This window comes from Rhincodon typus, chromosome 2 (genome assembly GCF_021869965.1).
Source record: "Rhincodon typus isolate 14 chromosome 2, sRhiTyp1.1, whole genome shotgun sequence".
NCBI lineage: Eukaryota > Metazoa > Chordata > Chondrichthyes > Orectolobiformes > Rhincodontidae > Rhincodon > Rhincodon typus.
Window position 1 is genome coordinate 61443009 of NC_063333.1, and position 18155 is coordinate 61461163.

The window sequence follows — 18155 nt, forward strand, 5'->3', positions numbered from 1 at the left end:
TTTCTGAAGAAGGGTCTAGGCCCGAAACGTCAGCCTTGCTGGTCCTCTGATGCTGCTTGGCCTGCTGTGTTCATCCAGCTCTACACCTTGTTATCTCAGATTCTCCAGCATCTGCAGTTCCTACTATCACTGAGCAGCTGCTTGATAACACTGTTAATGACACTTTCCACCACTTTACTGGTGGTCGAGAGTAGACTGATAGGGCGGTAATTGACCGGGTTGGATATGTCTTGCTTTTTGTACAGAAGCTGGTGTTGTAGCTGGCACAGCTCGGCTTGGGGCATGGTAAGTTTTGGAGCACAAGTCTTCAACGTTATTGTTAGAATACTATCAAATCCCAAAAGTGTTTGCAGTATTCAGTGCCTTGAGCCAATTCTTGATATCACATGGAGTGAATTCACCTGGCCAAATACTGACATCCAAGTTGCTGGAGACCTCAGTCTCAAGATGCATCATTCATTGGCACTTCTGTTTGATAATGAATGCAATGACTTCAGCCTGGTTTTTTGCACTGAGCTGTTGTGATTCCCTATTACTGAAGATGGGGATATTTGTGCAGCTTCCTCCTCCAGTGAGTTGTTTAAGTGCCCACCACCACTCACCACTGGATGTGCCAAGACATCAGAACTTAGATCTGCTGTACTAGTTATGAGATTGTTTAGATGTGTCTATTGTCTATTGCATGCTGCTTCTGAGTTTATCACTGCAATGTACCCACTATACTCTCTTGGCAAAGACTCATTTCTCTGAAAACAAACTCTATGACATCTGTGAAGATGTTGTGTATTTTGACTTCACGTTAATGGCAAGGGAACTGCAACTTAGAGGTCAAGAGCTTGATTCCATGGGAAGATGCAAAAATGAATTCAATGAATCTGGAAATTTGTGTACACTGGGAAAGTACATGAATGTTTACCAACTGCCCCAAACACTCAACTGCTTTAATCACGCTTTTCTGAAGCCTGTCCAAACCCATTTAGACTGAACAACATGCAATTCAAAATCCACATATATTATTGAGTATTCATGACCACTATAGTGATGGAGGTAGACACTCAGTGTAAACAATTTATAAAAATGTTCAATCAGAAGAAAACTCCATAAGGATAACACTATGACAATCTCAGTCCAATCAAGTCTGGAACTCCTTCTGAAAGTGGGAGAGCTGTACGCCAAACCAACTAAACCTGGGTAAGTTTGAGCCTGAGACAGAGACAAACCAATAGGGAAAAACATTCATAAAAACATTTCATATACACAAAAAGTTAAATTTTACAAAAATTTTAAAATATCACTGCAAAGGTCTTTATACTTTTATATCTGAAATCATATTTTTGTTACTTTCTGCAGAGGGCTACCAACAACATAAGAAAGTAACGACATTTTCTGTTTCTTCAACTTTTTGAAGCATGTGTATTTTCCCTTCTTGTGTCAATTTCTCTAAATAACATACATGTAGTTATTTTTAACATGCATCATTTCAGATATATTTTGGAATGTCATTTATTCTTTATGAGTAATGGGCCTTCAATGTAGTTTCAAAAGTTGCTCCGCCAATTCTGGTTTTTAAAAAAAACCTTTGAGCAAAGAGTCTTCCCTTGTTCGACATTCTATGGCCCACATTGCAACCATTGCCAGTAGCTACAAACCAAACTCAGATCATGGTGTTAGTGAGGGGTTGTTAAAATAACAGGTTTTCGTTATCCCCACTAGCCCTGTTTCTCTCTGTCACATTCCAGGTTAACCTGTTCTATTCAGATAGAAAGGATGCCTGCAAAAAGGGAGCTATAGTTTACCTTAAACATGCACATTAGGTGTGACGAAATCATCATCTGGATAACTGAGCAGGGGAGTTCACAGTTCTCCACTTGAGGCAAAATCCGATAAGAGACAGACCAGAAGAGGCCAAACAGGCTAAACTTCAAATTTAATTTTCTGGTTTTCTTATACACCAGTATGGTTCTTTGGACCTTACTAGGAATCCTTAGGCGTCCTTTGATCTGGGCCACTTCCTGCTTTGATTGCAACTGCTGTAAGACCTCTCCTACCTGTTCGCCAACTTCTTAGTCCCTCAGCTGCTCCTAAAACCAGGCCTTAGCCCGAATAACTGAAGGGCACTACCCCCAAAGCTGCAGCCTCCTCCAGTCAACTTTGCTCTGCCCAACAGTCCTTCTGTCAAATGGAAGATTGCTGTATTTTGTTTAAATAAGGCCCTGCTGTTAAGTTAGGCAGAGCATCTTTCTGATTTGGCTGTTTACAGCCTCACCCTCAATCTCCCAGTTTTGTTTCAGAGCCAAATATCCTTGAAAACAACCTACAGCTAAGTATAAAAACAGAAATGATGTGAAGGAGACTTTGTTAAAAAATGTGACACAAACAAAACATGTGTTTTGATTCCTGTGAATGTTTGACAACCCAAACAAAACATTATTGTCTCTGGTCAATTACTTATTAGATTATTTCCTTCTGATCACAGCATGTACAGATTTAAAATTAAATACCATTTTACCTAGCTGCAGATAATATATTTTAAAAACTAGGATAAAAACAGCATTAATATGTAAATGTGATATGTGATCATTATGGACTAACTGGTATAAACTGAATTGTTCTAAAGGTAACCATAGTTCACCAAAGTGAGTCTAATATTTTATGAAATCATAAACAGTCATTTTTTCAAAAATAGTGGATCACCAGCAATGTCTTAACAGTACATTCCTTGATTCCATTTCTTGTTTCACTTTTCTGAACATAAACAGAAAATCAGTTCCTAAGTGATTGCAGTGGAAGAAAAATTAATAATTGTACATACCTTGTATTTTTTCTGGACTGGCTGAGAATACAAGCTCAATCTTCCCATATTCAGGAAACCTATCATCTGAAATAAAATTTTAGAATAAAATAAGAGCAAAAGAGCCAGAGATTGCAATTATTTATATTTAGAGAAACTGTTCGGAATATTTTTAGAATGTTCAGAAATATTCTGAATTTTTGAATTGTCGTCCACTAAGAAAAAAGATCTGCTTACACCCCTGTCTATCCAAAGAATCTATTAAAAGCAAAACAAGTATTTGTGGCAGATTAAATGCATTTTCTGTAATGTTTTAACAAGAATAACCATGAAAAGGTGGAAATCTCCCTTTTCAGTGAACCAGCAGCACTGCAAATTAAATTAAAATACTGATTTTTTTTTATATAAAAACCAAAATGATTTAGTATTATTGATTTTACTCTGATTACAATTGATATTATAAGAGAAACATATGAACTTTAATTTTTAGATCGATGCATCGTTGGTTTTACAATGCACAGTGTTTATCAATTTTTCTATCTTGTCAGGTCTCCCAATGTTATGTACCAGTCGTTGAGCTGAGAGAGAGAAAGCAACGCATTGTTAACACTCATTTCAATCGATAAAAGTACATGCAAAATTCATGAGTCTTGCAGGGAGCCACTATCATTGATATCAGAGATAGGTTTCTGTCGGGGCTCCTTTATATTTGGCTAATGGTAGCGTGTGAAAAAAAAAGTAATGGTGTCAGATCCTCCAAACCTCCTGTCTGTGGCCAAGTTATCCTTGGTGGTTGAGAATGAAAGCTCATAGATAATGACTGTTCAGTTTATTGTCTGCATTTTTAAATTAGAGGTACAATTGGTGATTCAATCTCTAAGTTATCAATATACCTTTATTTGCATTGTCGAGGTCGTCCTTTCCAAATACAAATCCAAAACCTTGGATAGAGCCTGTGTGAAACTGAAGCCGGAATATAACATCCCTCGTTGCAGAACGATACTTCTTGTGGTAGCATTTAACCTGCAAACAATTGATTTTCTCATGTTGAATATATAATGAACAAATTATTTCAAAAATTAACTTGCACTAACATTAAACAATGATATACAGAAAGATCAAAGTCTTATTAGATTGATCTCAATAGTTGATGCTCAATGGCTTTTGGTGATGGACAAAACATCAGTTCGTTTTTGCATTCAGTCAGATATTTTATCTTTCCAAACAGTTCACTCCACACATTTACCTCCCTTGTGTAAAGAGATTAAACCTAAACTCTCTGTTCAAGTCTCCTCTTCAGAACTGCAGCTCGTGTAGAGATTGTTACTCTGTCATTAATAAAGATCAAGTTGTTTAGATTCCATCTCCAACGTATTCTTTTTGTTATCTAAATATTCCCAGTTTCCTTTGCTTTTTCTTGGAGCTTGGCTCAGAAGTTGCAAAGGTGGTGGTGGCAGACTTGAAGGTTGGTTCCTTGAGGTAAGGGATGATGATGGAATATTTAAAAGAGAGAGAAAACCCGAGGAGAGAGATCCCTTAACAATGCCAGCAATAATTGTTTCAGAGATGTCTGGAGACTGAGATGAATGGCCTCCAACATTTCGTTTGTTGTGGTGACGACTCCAACGATTGGAGAGTTTTCTCTGATTCTCATTGACTCCAATTTTGTTTGAATGCCATATCCCCAGGCAAGTGCCGTACCCCCCCCCCCCCCCGGCGAGTGTCGTACCCCTGGGTGACTGCTGTATCCCCCACCGGGCGATTGCCGTACCCCCCTCCCCCCGGCGAGTGCCGTCCCTGCCCTGGGCAACTGTTGCCGCCCTGCCGCACCACCCCACCCACCCCGGACGTGTGCCGCCAACCCCCTCCCCCGGGCGAGTGCTGTACCCCTGGACGAGAGCCGTACCCCTTGCAAAGTGGGACACGCAACACCGTGGGAACAAGATCGATGATCTTCCACACTCTGCGAGGGTAAGTGCCACCATCTCCTCTCTGCTACCACTCACTCACAGGGCCAGCACTCACTTAACTCTGCAAATGCACACACATCTTAATAAATCTCATGGATTATTATTCTTAATTACTGCATGCATCATGCCTGTTCAATCACTCTCACCTACCTCATCCTCATAACTAATCATCCTACTACCCAATAAGTCTGATATAACTTTTTTTCAGAACTGAAACTGGTCTTGAAACGTTAACACTGCTTCTCTCTCCACAGATGCTACCAGATGTGCAGTGATTTTCCACTACCATTTGTTTTTATTTCAGATCCCTAGCATCCGAGGTACTTTGCGTTTACATGGAGTCCTGGACTCCAGTGGGATTAAATAGCTGTCTGACTTGCCAACTGGCTAGATTGGAATCAATGAGCCCCTTGACTGACTCTGGTAGTACTCCTTACTGACTGATGTCCTTGTTTACCTCACTAAGGACTGCTCCCCTTTGACTGATGTCCTTGTTTACCTCACTGAGAACTGCTCTCCTTTGACTTTTGCCCATAAACATTTGCTTGAAGCACATGCAGTACATTTGCCATGTAAACTGCTGACACATGTTGCAAGTGTGACATTGATGTAGCACAGTGCTGTATGGCAACATGACCACCAACTTAACGGTTGAGTACTCCCCACCAGAGAAGCTGCCTGCCTCTCCCTCAGCATTGAAGAATTAATGGAAGCTATAGAGACTGGCAGCCTGTAGCTGATCCCTAAAGACTACGTGTGTTAAGAAAGCTACATGAAGTATAGAGAAGCAGGCAGCCCATAAGTCAGTGCCGAAGTCAATGAGTGTGAAATATACAGGCCTGGAAGGTGCAAGTAAACACACTTGAGTAAGAGTTGAGAAAGCAAGCAAAGAGCCATAAGTGCCTCAGAAGTAGGTGCATCAGATGCATTCATGTCCCCACATGCAAAGTGCAGTGACAGAAGCATGAAACATGTACTAAAGTGCTGAAAGACTGAAATGGTGAGAGATTCGGTTTGACTGCATGCCCGATTCTGGCATTTTGCTGATGCCAACCGGTGTAGACAAAGGTTCGAGGAAGATGGTGGCCAGTAGGATGCTGTTGGGAAGGCGAGGTTGCATGTTGGTTGGGACAAGCACTAAGACAGCTGTAGTTGCCAGGCACCTGCTCTCATTCACATCAGGAATTTGTGCTATGTAGTTTCTCCATGGGGTAGGGAAGAATTGGAAATGACATAAAAATAAGGCCGAATGAGAAACTAAAGCACAGAAATAGGGTAATCGCTGCTCAATGGCAAGATTCTGAAGCCAACTTTAACAGAATCTGGTTTTTCTTTAATCTCACCATTGCTCATATTAGAACATTCTGCCCAGCGAGATTTACATGGGGAATTCAAGTTTGCTCTGTTCACAGCAGCCTCACAATGCACCGATAACTTTGATCACTTTTCCGAATTGCAAATAAGTGAACCAGCCAACAATTAACTAAAAAAAAACTTACTACCTTCTGTGTGAAAATAAACAATTTTCTCATTCTAGCAATATGCTAGACATGCAGTTACAAATGTAAATTGTTGTCAAGATGAACACATTTTTCTTTTAAAAAGTAAACCAAATTATGTTTTTAAAGACATCCAGTGAATACTGTACTTGAATCTAACAATATGGCCTTCAATACTTTCACAGTAAGTTCTAAAACGGTTGACTCACTAAACTTACTGAATCACTGAGCATTCTACACTGAAGACTGTCCACTATGTTCATGCTCAACTACATGTCATCAAGAATGAGGTAATATGTAACAAAGCATGAGAAGAAAAGGTTTCTTTGTGCCACTGGTAATAGATTCACTGAAGTTTGTTCTGCATGACTGCAGCCCCTGTCATATTTTGTCAATCAGTAATTCTAATTTTGCAATAAGTCATGACACCAGGTTTGTGTGTATTCTGTTATGCGTTTCTGCTACGATCACTTCTTCATGGTCTTGTGAAAATGTTGCAACTCAGCATCATATCACTACAATGACTGCAAACATTTAGACTAGAAACATAGATCTCGGAGCTCAATTCCAATTATGTCACGTCTTCGGAAACGTGTGGTATATTTCTGGCGCTATACTTTCAGGAATTTCATCTTAACGGGAAAAAAGGAAGACTAGGCAATAATCGCACAAATGAAGGAGCCCTTTGAGTGTCTTCAGATAGTGATATTATGTCATAATCACAAAGTATATTTTCTTTTTTGGAAACATATTTCATATAGCATTTAAGGCCAATGGAAAATAATTAAGCTCATAATATTCGTTATGGCAGGGTTCTCCAAATTTGGTCATCTTAATGGATTAATAGTCATCATGAAGCTTAACATAACTACTAACAGCAGAAGTTGGAATTCACACGAGATTTAACACTGAAATGATGAAGAATTTCTTTGCTCCAGAGGGTGGTCAACCTTTAGACGGCTGTGAAAGATCAGTTGTTCAGCATGTGGAAGAGAGAACTCAATATTTCCAAAGATTAATTACCTTAAGGGATGTGACATCAGTGTGGGAAACTGGCATTGAGGAGATGATTAGCTGTGAATGGCATGGCAGGCTTGGCTGAATGATCTATTCTTGTTCCTATCTGTGCTATGCTTTAATGATAATTACAGAGTTCACATGAATTGCAACAGAGAGAGAGACAGCATGTAGACATATGAGTGTATAGTGAATAGCAAGTATTGGGTGAACCTGTATCTATGTATGTGACTATATATTAGTATAGAATACTGTAGACTGTGTCAGAACCTGAGTACAGGTTGCAATAAAACATAATGGCCTCATTTTCTTAGTTTAGAACAATTCTAGCAAGGCAAAACTCACCATAATATGCATTAAGGCCCAATTGCACGTGTATGAATAGAAAATGGCCCACTCATTATCTTAGAATGCTCACTTTTAAACTGCAATTACTGAGCAGTCATCCAAATGTTCAGTTTGTACCAGATATGCGATTATCTAACAATTTAAACACCAGACAAATATTTGAACTCTAGGGTTAAACAGTTATTTACTTTTAAGAAATAAACAGAAGATTATTCATTAAGTATATCTGCTCTTTTTGTGGGGAGGGTAGAAATTAAACCAGAACAACAAAATATTTAATTCACCACTAATATCTGCAGAAACAATGTAGGAATAATTTGTATTGACACTGGCATTACAGCCCTAATTCTGATCCAATGGAAAACTATTCCCTTTGTGGCACCTTGGCCCACTCGTATGTCACTCCCCCAACACCTCACATTCTCGCATGGCACCTTCTTGTGTAATTGCAGAAAGTGCAACTCTTGCTCCTTTCCATCCTCCACCCTCACTTTCCAAGGCCCCACATACTCCTCCCAGGTGAAGCAGTGATTTTCTCATTCTAGTCTACAAAGCAGTGTGTCCTGCGCACTGTTGAGACCAAATACAGAATTGGGTGACTGTTTTGCAGAATATTTCTGTTCAATTGTAAACATGTTACTGACCTTCTGGACGCTTGGCATTTTAATACATCAATTTGCTCTCATGCTTACATTTCTGTCCAAGGCCTGCTTCAGTGTGCCAGTGAAGTCCAATGCAAGCTGCAGGAATGACATTCAGTTTTCCATTCACTTTACAGCATTCCGGACTCAACACCGAGTTCAACAACCAGAAGGCACAATATCTGTCCTCCATTTTGTCTCCCAGCCCAAATGTTTAGTTTTCTTGGTTTGCTTTCAGCAAAGCTAACCTATATTCCACTATTAAAACCTATCATAAACATAAAACCTACTTCGGATCTCTTTTTCTTCTCTAAGATCATTATAATTCATTTTTTTTTCTCTTTCACTCCATGATCTCTAATCTCCATCACTCTCAAACCGTCCCTTGATCTTTCTTTTAGTTGCAATTGCTCCTCCTACCTTTTGTTCCATTATAAAACACATCACTTTTTCACCTCTCTCTTCAGTTCCAAAGAAGAATCAAACTGAAAAATCTAGTTCTAGAGCCACAAGAGAATCAAGATCCAAAATTAGAACACCACCAAAACTGACACAAAGAACTGAGGGAATGATTGAGTGAACCAGGATGCTGATAGCAAGCCTATATTTCAAAGCAACTTGGAAATGTTAAGTTAAAGAAAGGGGCAATGTGTTGAGTCATTACTAACTGAACCATGTCAGTTTTGAGTGCTTTATGCATATTTGTCTTTGTTTGATTAGAATGTTACGAAACGTAGTTTTGCAATATGCTCTGAAGAAGACATGAGTAGCTGAATTTAGAACTGGCAAGTATCACTCAAGTCAACAAGAATAATACGTTTTCATCGAATCATAGAATCCCTACAGTGTGGAAACAGGCCCTTCGGCCCAACAAGTCCACACCGACCCTTGGAGCGTCCCACCCAGACCCATCCCCCTATAACTCACACACCACTGAACCTACGGACAACTTAGCATGGCCAATCCACCTAGCCTGCACATCTTTGGACTGTGGGAGGAAACCGGAGCACCCGGAGGAAACCCATGCAGGCACGGGGAGAATGTGCAAACTCCGCACAGACAGTCGCCCGAGGCTGGAATCGAACCCAGGTCCCTGGCGCAGTGAGGCTGCAGTGCTAACCACTGAGGCACCGTGCCGCCCCCAAGAGTTTTTTACTCTTGTGAACTGAAGCAGAATGAAGTGAACTGAAGGGCCATGAAATGAAACAAACAGTAGGTGATCTATGCCACATAAAGGCAAATAATCAAGCCTCAAGGTCACAATCAAAGTCCAGACTCATCAAGGTCAATTCTCTGAATGTGCTACTGAGGGAGAGTGCCACCTGTCACCAGTAGTGCGTCAGGAAATTGTGACACAACATGATTTTTCTTCATCTGTACAATTAAAGAACAGAAAATTTCCGCCTGCTCAATTACAGTCCCCTAAGTTTGGTAATCATCCATTGAAGCTCACTGCTAAGAAACAAAATTCAAAAAAATTGAGCCTTTTCCTCCTACACTGGTGACCCAGCATGGCTACAACTGCAGAATGTTTTTCTTCAGAAAATAGGTGAGTACGTGTTTAAATGATGAACTGGTTTTAGTAGAAGTGGGATCAATCAAGTTACCAGTCAGTAAAAGATAGCGAAATACTGAGAATGCTGGAAAAATGAAACAATGAGAAAAATGCTGGAGGAAATCAATAGGCTTGGTGGAATACATGGAGAGAGAAACAAGTAATAATTCAAGTCCAATATTACTTTTCTTCAAAACTCTTCTTCAGCAGTTCTGGAGAGTTCCTGCCCTATCCCATATCCCCTGATCTTCTTAGTCTCCAAAAATCTGTTAACCTCAAACTTGAATGACTGATCACCTCAGACCCACTGGAGATGAAGAATTCCAAATCCCTGTAAACTTGAGAGACTAAATGTCTCCTTATTGAAGTCCTAAATAGCCAACTGTATCACATGGGTGTGACTTCGGTTCTTGATTTTCCAGCCAAAGGAACAATCGCTTATTAACACTGGGAAGAGGAGAGGAACAGGAGAAACCATGTCAAAGTATTAAACTAATTGGATATTCACGGAGGGACTTTGCAGGGCAGAGAGTGTCGGGGCTTTCAATGCATTCTGTCATAGAATGAGAGTTTCCTTTTCTAATCAAAGACTCCAAATTCTTTTCTTGTTCTACAACATTGTGTGCTCTTTACAGCTGAGTTCAGCAGCAGTACCAATAAATTGCTGCTTTAGCCAGCTGTGCATTGGTGAGAACTGGTTGGAATTCACTTGGGTGGCTCATCCCAGAAACTTAGTTGGAGTCAGCCAGAGAGATGCAAAGCCACTCTGACATTGTTGCAGTCAGATTGTTGCTAGTTATTTTAGCCAGCTTCCCTTGCAGCTCCCAACATGTCAGCTTGAAATCAATTATCCCCTTACGTTAGTAGATCTGCGAACTTGGCCCAATTCAATCAAGTTTCCAAATCCTAGATTTAATATAGACATTCCAATGTTGATCCTTAGTTGTTTCACTCAAAAATTTTCATCCTGAGCATTTACTCCTCTAGCCCTCAGCCTGTTTCTGATCTTTACTCAATCTCAATGCTTTAGACTGAACAATTTTTCATTTGGAACTTAGTCAAATGCATTTTAAGAACCTGGAGTTTACCAATATCCAGTTGTAAACTAGGGCCTTCTCACTTGCAAATCTAAAGCTGCTAGTCCAATCATGACTCCATGATGCTAAATGTTGAACGAATTGCACAGATGGAAAACACATAAGTATGGTGAGTTTGTACTCTTGTTGGTCTGGCCTGGATTGAGACCAAGAAAATGCAAAGCTTTAATTAAGGATTATCTTGTGTTGTTTCTAATCTGCAAAGTAATGGGAATTCATAGGCTGTGACATCTGGAGATTTGATAACATAGGAGTCACAGTACGTATGGGAATAAAAGCATGTTCAAAACTTGCGGTGGTTAAATCTTGATGTTATTATAATACAGTATTTGCAGCAAAGAAGTAGGCCCATGTTCTGTTTGTGGTCCATATGACTTTTCTCCGACCCTTCTTCACCTGACCCCAGTCACACAAGGTTTTATTATTTTCTCATTCAGGTATTTGTCTAGCTTCTGCTCAAATGCATCCATGTTATTCATCTCAAAAAACTCTTGTGATACTGAATTTTACATTCTAACAATATCTAGAGTAAAAATGGCTTTTCCTGAATTCTTTACTGAATTTATTAGTGATTATCTTTTATTTATAGCCTTCATCTTCGGTCTCACTCACAATACGATTTCTTGGCATCAATCTTATCACATTCATAATCTTAAAGACCTCCATTTGGCCACACTCGTGCTTTTTTTTTCTTAGTATAACAGCCTCAGTTTGTTCAAACCCTCTTGAGTGGAAAACCCTTCAATTCTACTGTTCATTCTATTAAGTTCTTTTCTGCATCTCCTCCAGGACTTTTTGTGACTTTATAAAGTAGAGAGTAGAACTTTCAAGTAAATATCAAATAAAGGAATGCTTCTTAATCAGGTTGATTGAAGTTAATGAAGTCACTGACGCAGATGGTATTTTAGACAAGTATGTGGTTGATGAGTTCAGCTCACTTTGCTGCTCTGTTGGGTTGGTGGTATTGTTGGCTGCTGTATAACGCAATAGGAGCAAAGAAACAGCCAGCACATCGTGCACATTAATTTTATTTTGTCTGCAACATTCTTTTTTTAAAAATAGTGAGTCATGTAAGTTGTTATATTATGGCATGTACAGTAATTATCAGGGTTACTGATTCATAATGAATCAGCAAATCTAGTGGCCTTGATTACTATCTTAATTGAGTTCAATTTAGAGCTCATTTTATTAGATACTTTTTTTAAGCACAAGTTACGTATGGTAGAGAAAATGTTCCATGTTGCAGATGGAAAGCAGTAGGCTTTGGGCACTCTATACAGTGGGGGAGGCGATGGCCTGGTGGTATTATTGCTGCACTGTTATATCCAGTTGTAAACTAGGGCCTTCTCAAATCCTGTCATGGCTGATGGTGGAATTTGAATTCAATAAGTATCTGGAATTAGGAATCTAATGGTGACCGTGAATCCATTATTGATTGTTGGAAAAACCCACTAATGTCCCATAGGGAAGGAAACTGTCATCCTTACCTGGTCTGGCCTACATGTGACTCCAGACCCACAGCAATATGGTTGACTCTTAACTGCCCTCTGGGCAATTAGTGATGGGCAATAAACGCTGCCTAGCCAGCAACGCCCTCATCCCGTGAATGAATAAAGAAAAAATGTATCAGAGAGATGGTGGTGGGTTGTGCTGGCTGGTGGCTGGAGACATAGCCTGTGAGAGGATTCAAATGTGTAAGTGTGTGGGAGCACCAGTAATAGAAGTGTGGGATGTTGTGTGGTTGTGGGAGATAATGGTGTTTGGAAGGATTGAAGCAGGGTGGTGAGAATGGGGAGGTTATTGCATTATGCAATATTGTGGCATGGGAGGCATGAGAACACATGCTAAACTACAAATAACTAAGATTTTATATCCAATTCCTGATTCATTGCAAATTATTAAAACTAGGTAGCTGAAGGCACAATGAATTCACATTTTGTCATGTTTTTTGAGTCATGAATTAATGGTCAAGTAACCCAACAAAGGAGAAAACATTTGAAGGGAAAATATTGGTAATCCAATAGTAGAAGCCAGCAACAAAAAACATGAATAAATTGAAGGTCCCAAAGAAAATATGAAGAAACTGAAAATATGAAGAAGCTGCAAACTGAAAAATAGATATCCATAAGTCAGTGTACTGTTCATGCAGTCCGAGAAATGGTTCTTACCAACATGTAGGACAGTTTCCTCGTACTATTTTCCTTTCACTTTATCACCACTGATTTTTTTTTTGTTGTTCACTCACAGAAGAACTCACCATTATATCACCTTTTAGCAGCTGGGCTGGCTCTATCGAAATGCAAATTCTGCTTTGATTTTCTGGCCCAACATTACTGAAACAAACAGAAAATGAAAGATATTACAGAATCATAGAACAAACAAATACGTGTAATCGAAGCTCTTTGTCTCACTCTCATCAGGACAGACACAAAGTGGCCAAATTTCAGACTGAACAACTTGTAGTACATGGGGAAGAGGTATGATCGGTTGGCAAGTTGGAATTGCTTAGTCAAAAAGCCTTGCCACAGAGTAGAACACATGAAACTATCGATCCCCAGCTTTTGTTTAATTCAGAAAAAAAGACACAATGCCAGGACACATCCTTCTTTCCTGCCTTGAAAAGGTTCCTGCATATGAAAGTATGCAGCTTCTAACAAGTGTAATGAGCCGCTTAAGTCCAACTGACAATCTTGAATTGAGTATTAGAGTAATTCTTACTATACTCAGGATTCTTCAGCAAGGTTTTTCCAATTATGGAAGCATATCTAATGTTGGACATTATATCCTGAGGATATGTTAGGCATCTTTACAATTTAAAATAAAACAAGGGAGACCAAGAGTTCTTTGGTACATTTTCCATGTAACACCACAACCAAGGTTAGCCGACTTGCCAACCAATCAGCACAACACACAAATTGCTGCTCCCTTAGAACTTCAGCATTTTTGTGTCTGTCCTGATGAGTGCAAGACCAAGAATTTTATGTCTGTTTTTTCAGTAATGCTTAAGTTCTGTACTAACAAGTGATGAATCATAAAATGGTCAGACAGCACAGAAGGGAAGCATTCAGCTTGTTGTGTCAGTTAGTGAAAAGTCATTAAGGTTCACAATATTAGACATAAAACTTACTAGATTCCTGACGTGTAGACCGGTTGCATTGCTTGGTAAATCTTGAGAAACGGGCGACAAACTGCAAAATAAAAAGTGAGATGTTCTTGTACTTCAAACTTTTGATGGTGTTTGCCTGCATCAAGTCAAGTACATCAGGATATATATAAGTATGTACTGCTTTTAGCATTCGTTCTGCATTATTTATGGGTCATCAAATTAGCTTTATAAAGGAATGTCAATCTATTGCACAACTGCATTTTAAAGACAACAGAAAAATTTTCTTTTTCTCCTCACAATGAGCAATTTTTAAAAAATAAGTTAAAAACTCAGTTTCTTCCCATTCTAATGGAACCACTAATTTGTCTATTTGCTGAAAACCTGATTTAAATACAGAAGCTCCAAATTTGTAACATGCATACCCTTGGTATTGATATCACCATTATGAGCATCAGGACTCGTGATAACTGCTCCAGCAAGAGTGGGATCTGGGGGCCTTGTCTTGTTGTACATGTTACAAGCCCTTATGCAACTTTCCAATTCCAGTACCCAGCATGCCAACTTCGAAACTTACACCGGATATGATAAAATGAAACAACCAACTCAGGAAGCCACTGCTATAAATAAAAATACTGTGGATGTTGGAAATAGGGAATAAAAAGAGAAAGTGCTGGAAAAACTCAGCAGGTCTCGCAGAATCTCTGGAGACACAAAGAGAATTAATGTTTCAAGTCTGATATGACCCTTCTTCCTAATAAAACATTTATATTATTCGCAACACTTTCAATTTTTAATCACAGTTGACAAGCATTCAGCAATTTTGCCAGTATTCGTTTTGGTAATGTTTGGACTTTAAACCTTGAAAAGTGATGCTGTATTTGGACAACACATTGAAAATTGCAGCGATACTGTTAAACTCACTATTGCTTGACAGAGTTCTCTGAAGATAAATCAGCAGGTTCTCGAACTGATCGAAACCAAACCTGTAGAAGGATTCTATCCTATCCCACGGATTGCTTATTCCACCCAATCAAAATGTCCATTGGCATCATAGTAATAAGCCAGGGACAGCCTTAAATGAGTCAGAATCATTCCCCTGCCATCCCCAAATTCCTAAATATGTGCATCCACATACACACCCACACCCACACCCACACTCCCACACACCCACACCCACACACACACAAACACACACCTCCACCACACCTACCCACACACACACACACCTACACCTACTCCTACACACACAAGGGGACATCCTAGAAACTGCTGGAACTGCAGGCAGACCTTAATGGTGAAGACGCGATGCATCCTGGACTTCAGCTAAATGAGGTATTTCGGTCAGGTCTGCTTTGCAAACCCCAGCTAGGCAGGAGTGGTCAGGGCTGATTTCTAAGGTCAGTAGCTAAGGGATAAGGGGTGGAATTATCCTGGACAGGACTTGACCCCAATTGGCACAGCAGACTCCATAAAAGAGGTAGCTTCATTTTCTGAGATAGTAGGAACTGCAGATGCTGGAGAATCTGAGATAACAAGGTGTAGAGCTGGATGAACACAGCAGGCCAAGCAGCTCCTATGATGCTGCTTAGCCTCATTTTCTGCCTGACAACAGCTTGTACAGTGAAAGCTGCTGGGCTGTTCTCCTTGTCTCAGCCTTCCCTGTGTGTTATAATGGCAGAGGTGGATTAAGGCCCATTAATTGGCCATTAAAGGACAGCAAAATGCCCAAGGGCAGGTGTGTTGCCTGATGCATTGCCCCAAATCATAACATTACAGATGGGTTGGGGATTGACAGAAGGATGGCAGGCAGACTGTCCATTTTATTTTCTTAATAACCCCACGTTCAGGTATGATGGTGGGGCAGTCAATTTCAAAACTAAGTCGCAGGACAAAAACTACAGCATAACATCATGTTCAATGAGGCATAATGAGGTTTTTAAAAAAGTACAAAAGAGGCATTAAGTATCTATTTTTCTATATTTCATTTATAGTATTTCAAAGCATTACCTCCTCCGGTATCAAAGCTGGGAATGCCATGCAAAATCACAAAGTGCAGAAACAAGGGAGTGGTGTTCATTTTCACTGAACCAGAGAGCAGACCATTTAAAAAATGGACATACCTAAGGGGAAGAACACATTGTAAAGTCAGGCTGAACCGTTTTACATGTCATTTTGTTTAATCTTTCAAGCAGCAGAAATGCACGTATGTACAATGTCATGAGAGATGAAGTGGGTAAGGAGTCCTTACGATCCTGGACAAAGAAACTCAATGATTCTTTTGAGAGAACAGGTCTCTTCCACTTATAAAGATGGATAACTGGAGTGGTCAATCAGGAGCTGTGTCTCCTAAGATGCGGTTAGGGAGTTGACAAGCCGTTTTGGCAATTTCCTTGCAGTAGCTACAGTCCTTTTTGACCTTTTGCAGTTCTCAGCAGCTGAAGACCTGGTGAATGGTGCTGAGGTTTTCAACATTGACTTTACAGAATTAACCCTGATAGGTCTAATGATTTTTATTCACCCTCTCTATACATTTATCTGATATGAAAGCAAAGGAATTGATCCAATCCCATGTTACAGGGGTCTTTTAATTATTGATCAATTACTCCACTCAAAGAAGACACTAAATATAAATGAAAACCAAAAGAACTATGGGTGCTGTAAATCAGAAACAAGAACAAAATTGCTGGAAGAGCTCAGCAGATCTGGCAGCATCTGTGGAGAGAAATCAGACTTAACATTTGGGGTCAAGTGACCCTTCCTCAGAACTGAATATAAATACTTTATTTCAATGCTACAATACAATAATTTTTCTGTGATCACCTAAAATTCTATTTTAACTTGTGTAGGTTGAAAATCATCATTTTAGGAGCAGTTTAGAGGTCATGTCTGTGAAAAGTGCTTATTCAGAACATCTGCTTCCTAAAAAGCTTATTTCAAAACTTGTGAACATTGACAGATTTTAGTGCTGTGGTTGGTTTGTTCGCTGAGCTGGTTCATTAGTTTGCAAATGTTTCATTATGCTACTGGGTAACATCAGTGCAACCTCCAATGAAGCTTTGTTGTATTTTCCCGCTTGTTATTTCAACTCTGGGGTCCGTTGGAGTTGATTATCTCATTTCCAGTTTGTCTTCGCAGTGGTGTGTATATAGGGTCTAATTCTACGTGTTTGTTGATGGCCTTCTTGGTGTAGAAACAGGCCTCGAGAAATTCCTGTGCTCGTCTCTGTTTGGCTTGGCCTAGGATCCTGACGTTATCCCAAACACGTAAAATTAAACCCTATATACACACCACTGCAAAGAAAAACCGGAAATGAGGTAATCAATTCTAACGGACCTCAGAGTTGAAATAACAAGCGGGAAAATACAACAACGCTTCATTGGAGGCTGCACCGATGATGTTACCCGAGAGGGTAATGAAATGTCTGCGAACTAACGAACCGGCTCGGTGAGCCAACCAACCACAGTATCCATAACCCGAGCTACAAATCCACTCAAGAACCTTAAACAGATTTTAGTGACACAGAATTTCATGTGGTGAAAGGTTACATTACACATTAACAGAGTTCCAAAAAGACTTACCATGCTCTCAAAGGAGCCTTCTTTTTTGCTTTTAAGTTATGAAGCTCACCAAAAAACACAGATCTCTCGCTTCAGCTCCACCCAAAATATGATATTGCATTAAAGCTCCAGTATTGTTAGATGGATGCTGTTGACTGAGTTTAGAAAGTGTCCCCATGACATAACCGTGACCGTTCACGCAAAGGAGAATGCCAACTTCTAAGTGAAATCTACAACATTGACATTTTTGAAACTGTTCCCAGAATACACAGTCATTCCAGGTGTTAATAAATCTTTTGTATTTTTGTGAGCTGTTTCAATATTTCAAACACCCAGATGTTTGTTTTTCTTTAAGTACAGTAGCAACAAATCCTTTCATGATTATAAAAAGGCAGAGGAAATGCTAGAGACTTGTATCATTGGTCAAGTAGTATGGCTACACTCTTGGGAACTTCCATTGCTAGAAACTGAAAAGACCATAAAATACCAGAGATAACAAGGTGTAGAGCTGGATGAACACAGCAGGCCTAGCAGCATCATAGGAGCAGGAAGGCTGACGTTTCGGGCCTAGATC

At 39.7% G+C, this 18155-nt stretch overlaps 1 protein-coding gene across 1 annotated transcript in view; it reads right to left on the reverse strand.

The window, feature by feature from the left end:
• LOC109927512 (tensin-3) overlaps nt 1-18155 on the reverse strand; it is a 381339-nt gene that overhangs the window by 88782 nt on the left and 274402 nt on the right. The window contains exons 12-16 of the mRNA XM_048608151.1: nt 16032-16144; nt 14046-14106; nt 13176-13251; nt 3685-3814; nt 2813-2878 (exon numbers count right to left, since the gene is read on the reverse strand). Coding sequence (XP_048464108.1) covers nt 2813-2878; nt 3685-3814; nt 13176-13251; nt 14046-14106; nt 16032-16144 — 446 coding nt within the window. The remainder of the gene's footprint in view (nt 1-2812; nt 2879-3684; nt 3815-13175; nt 13252-14045; nt 14107-16031; nt 16145-18155) is intronic.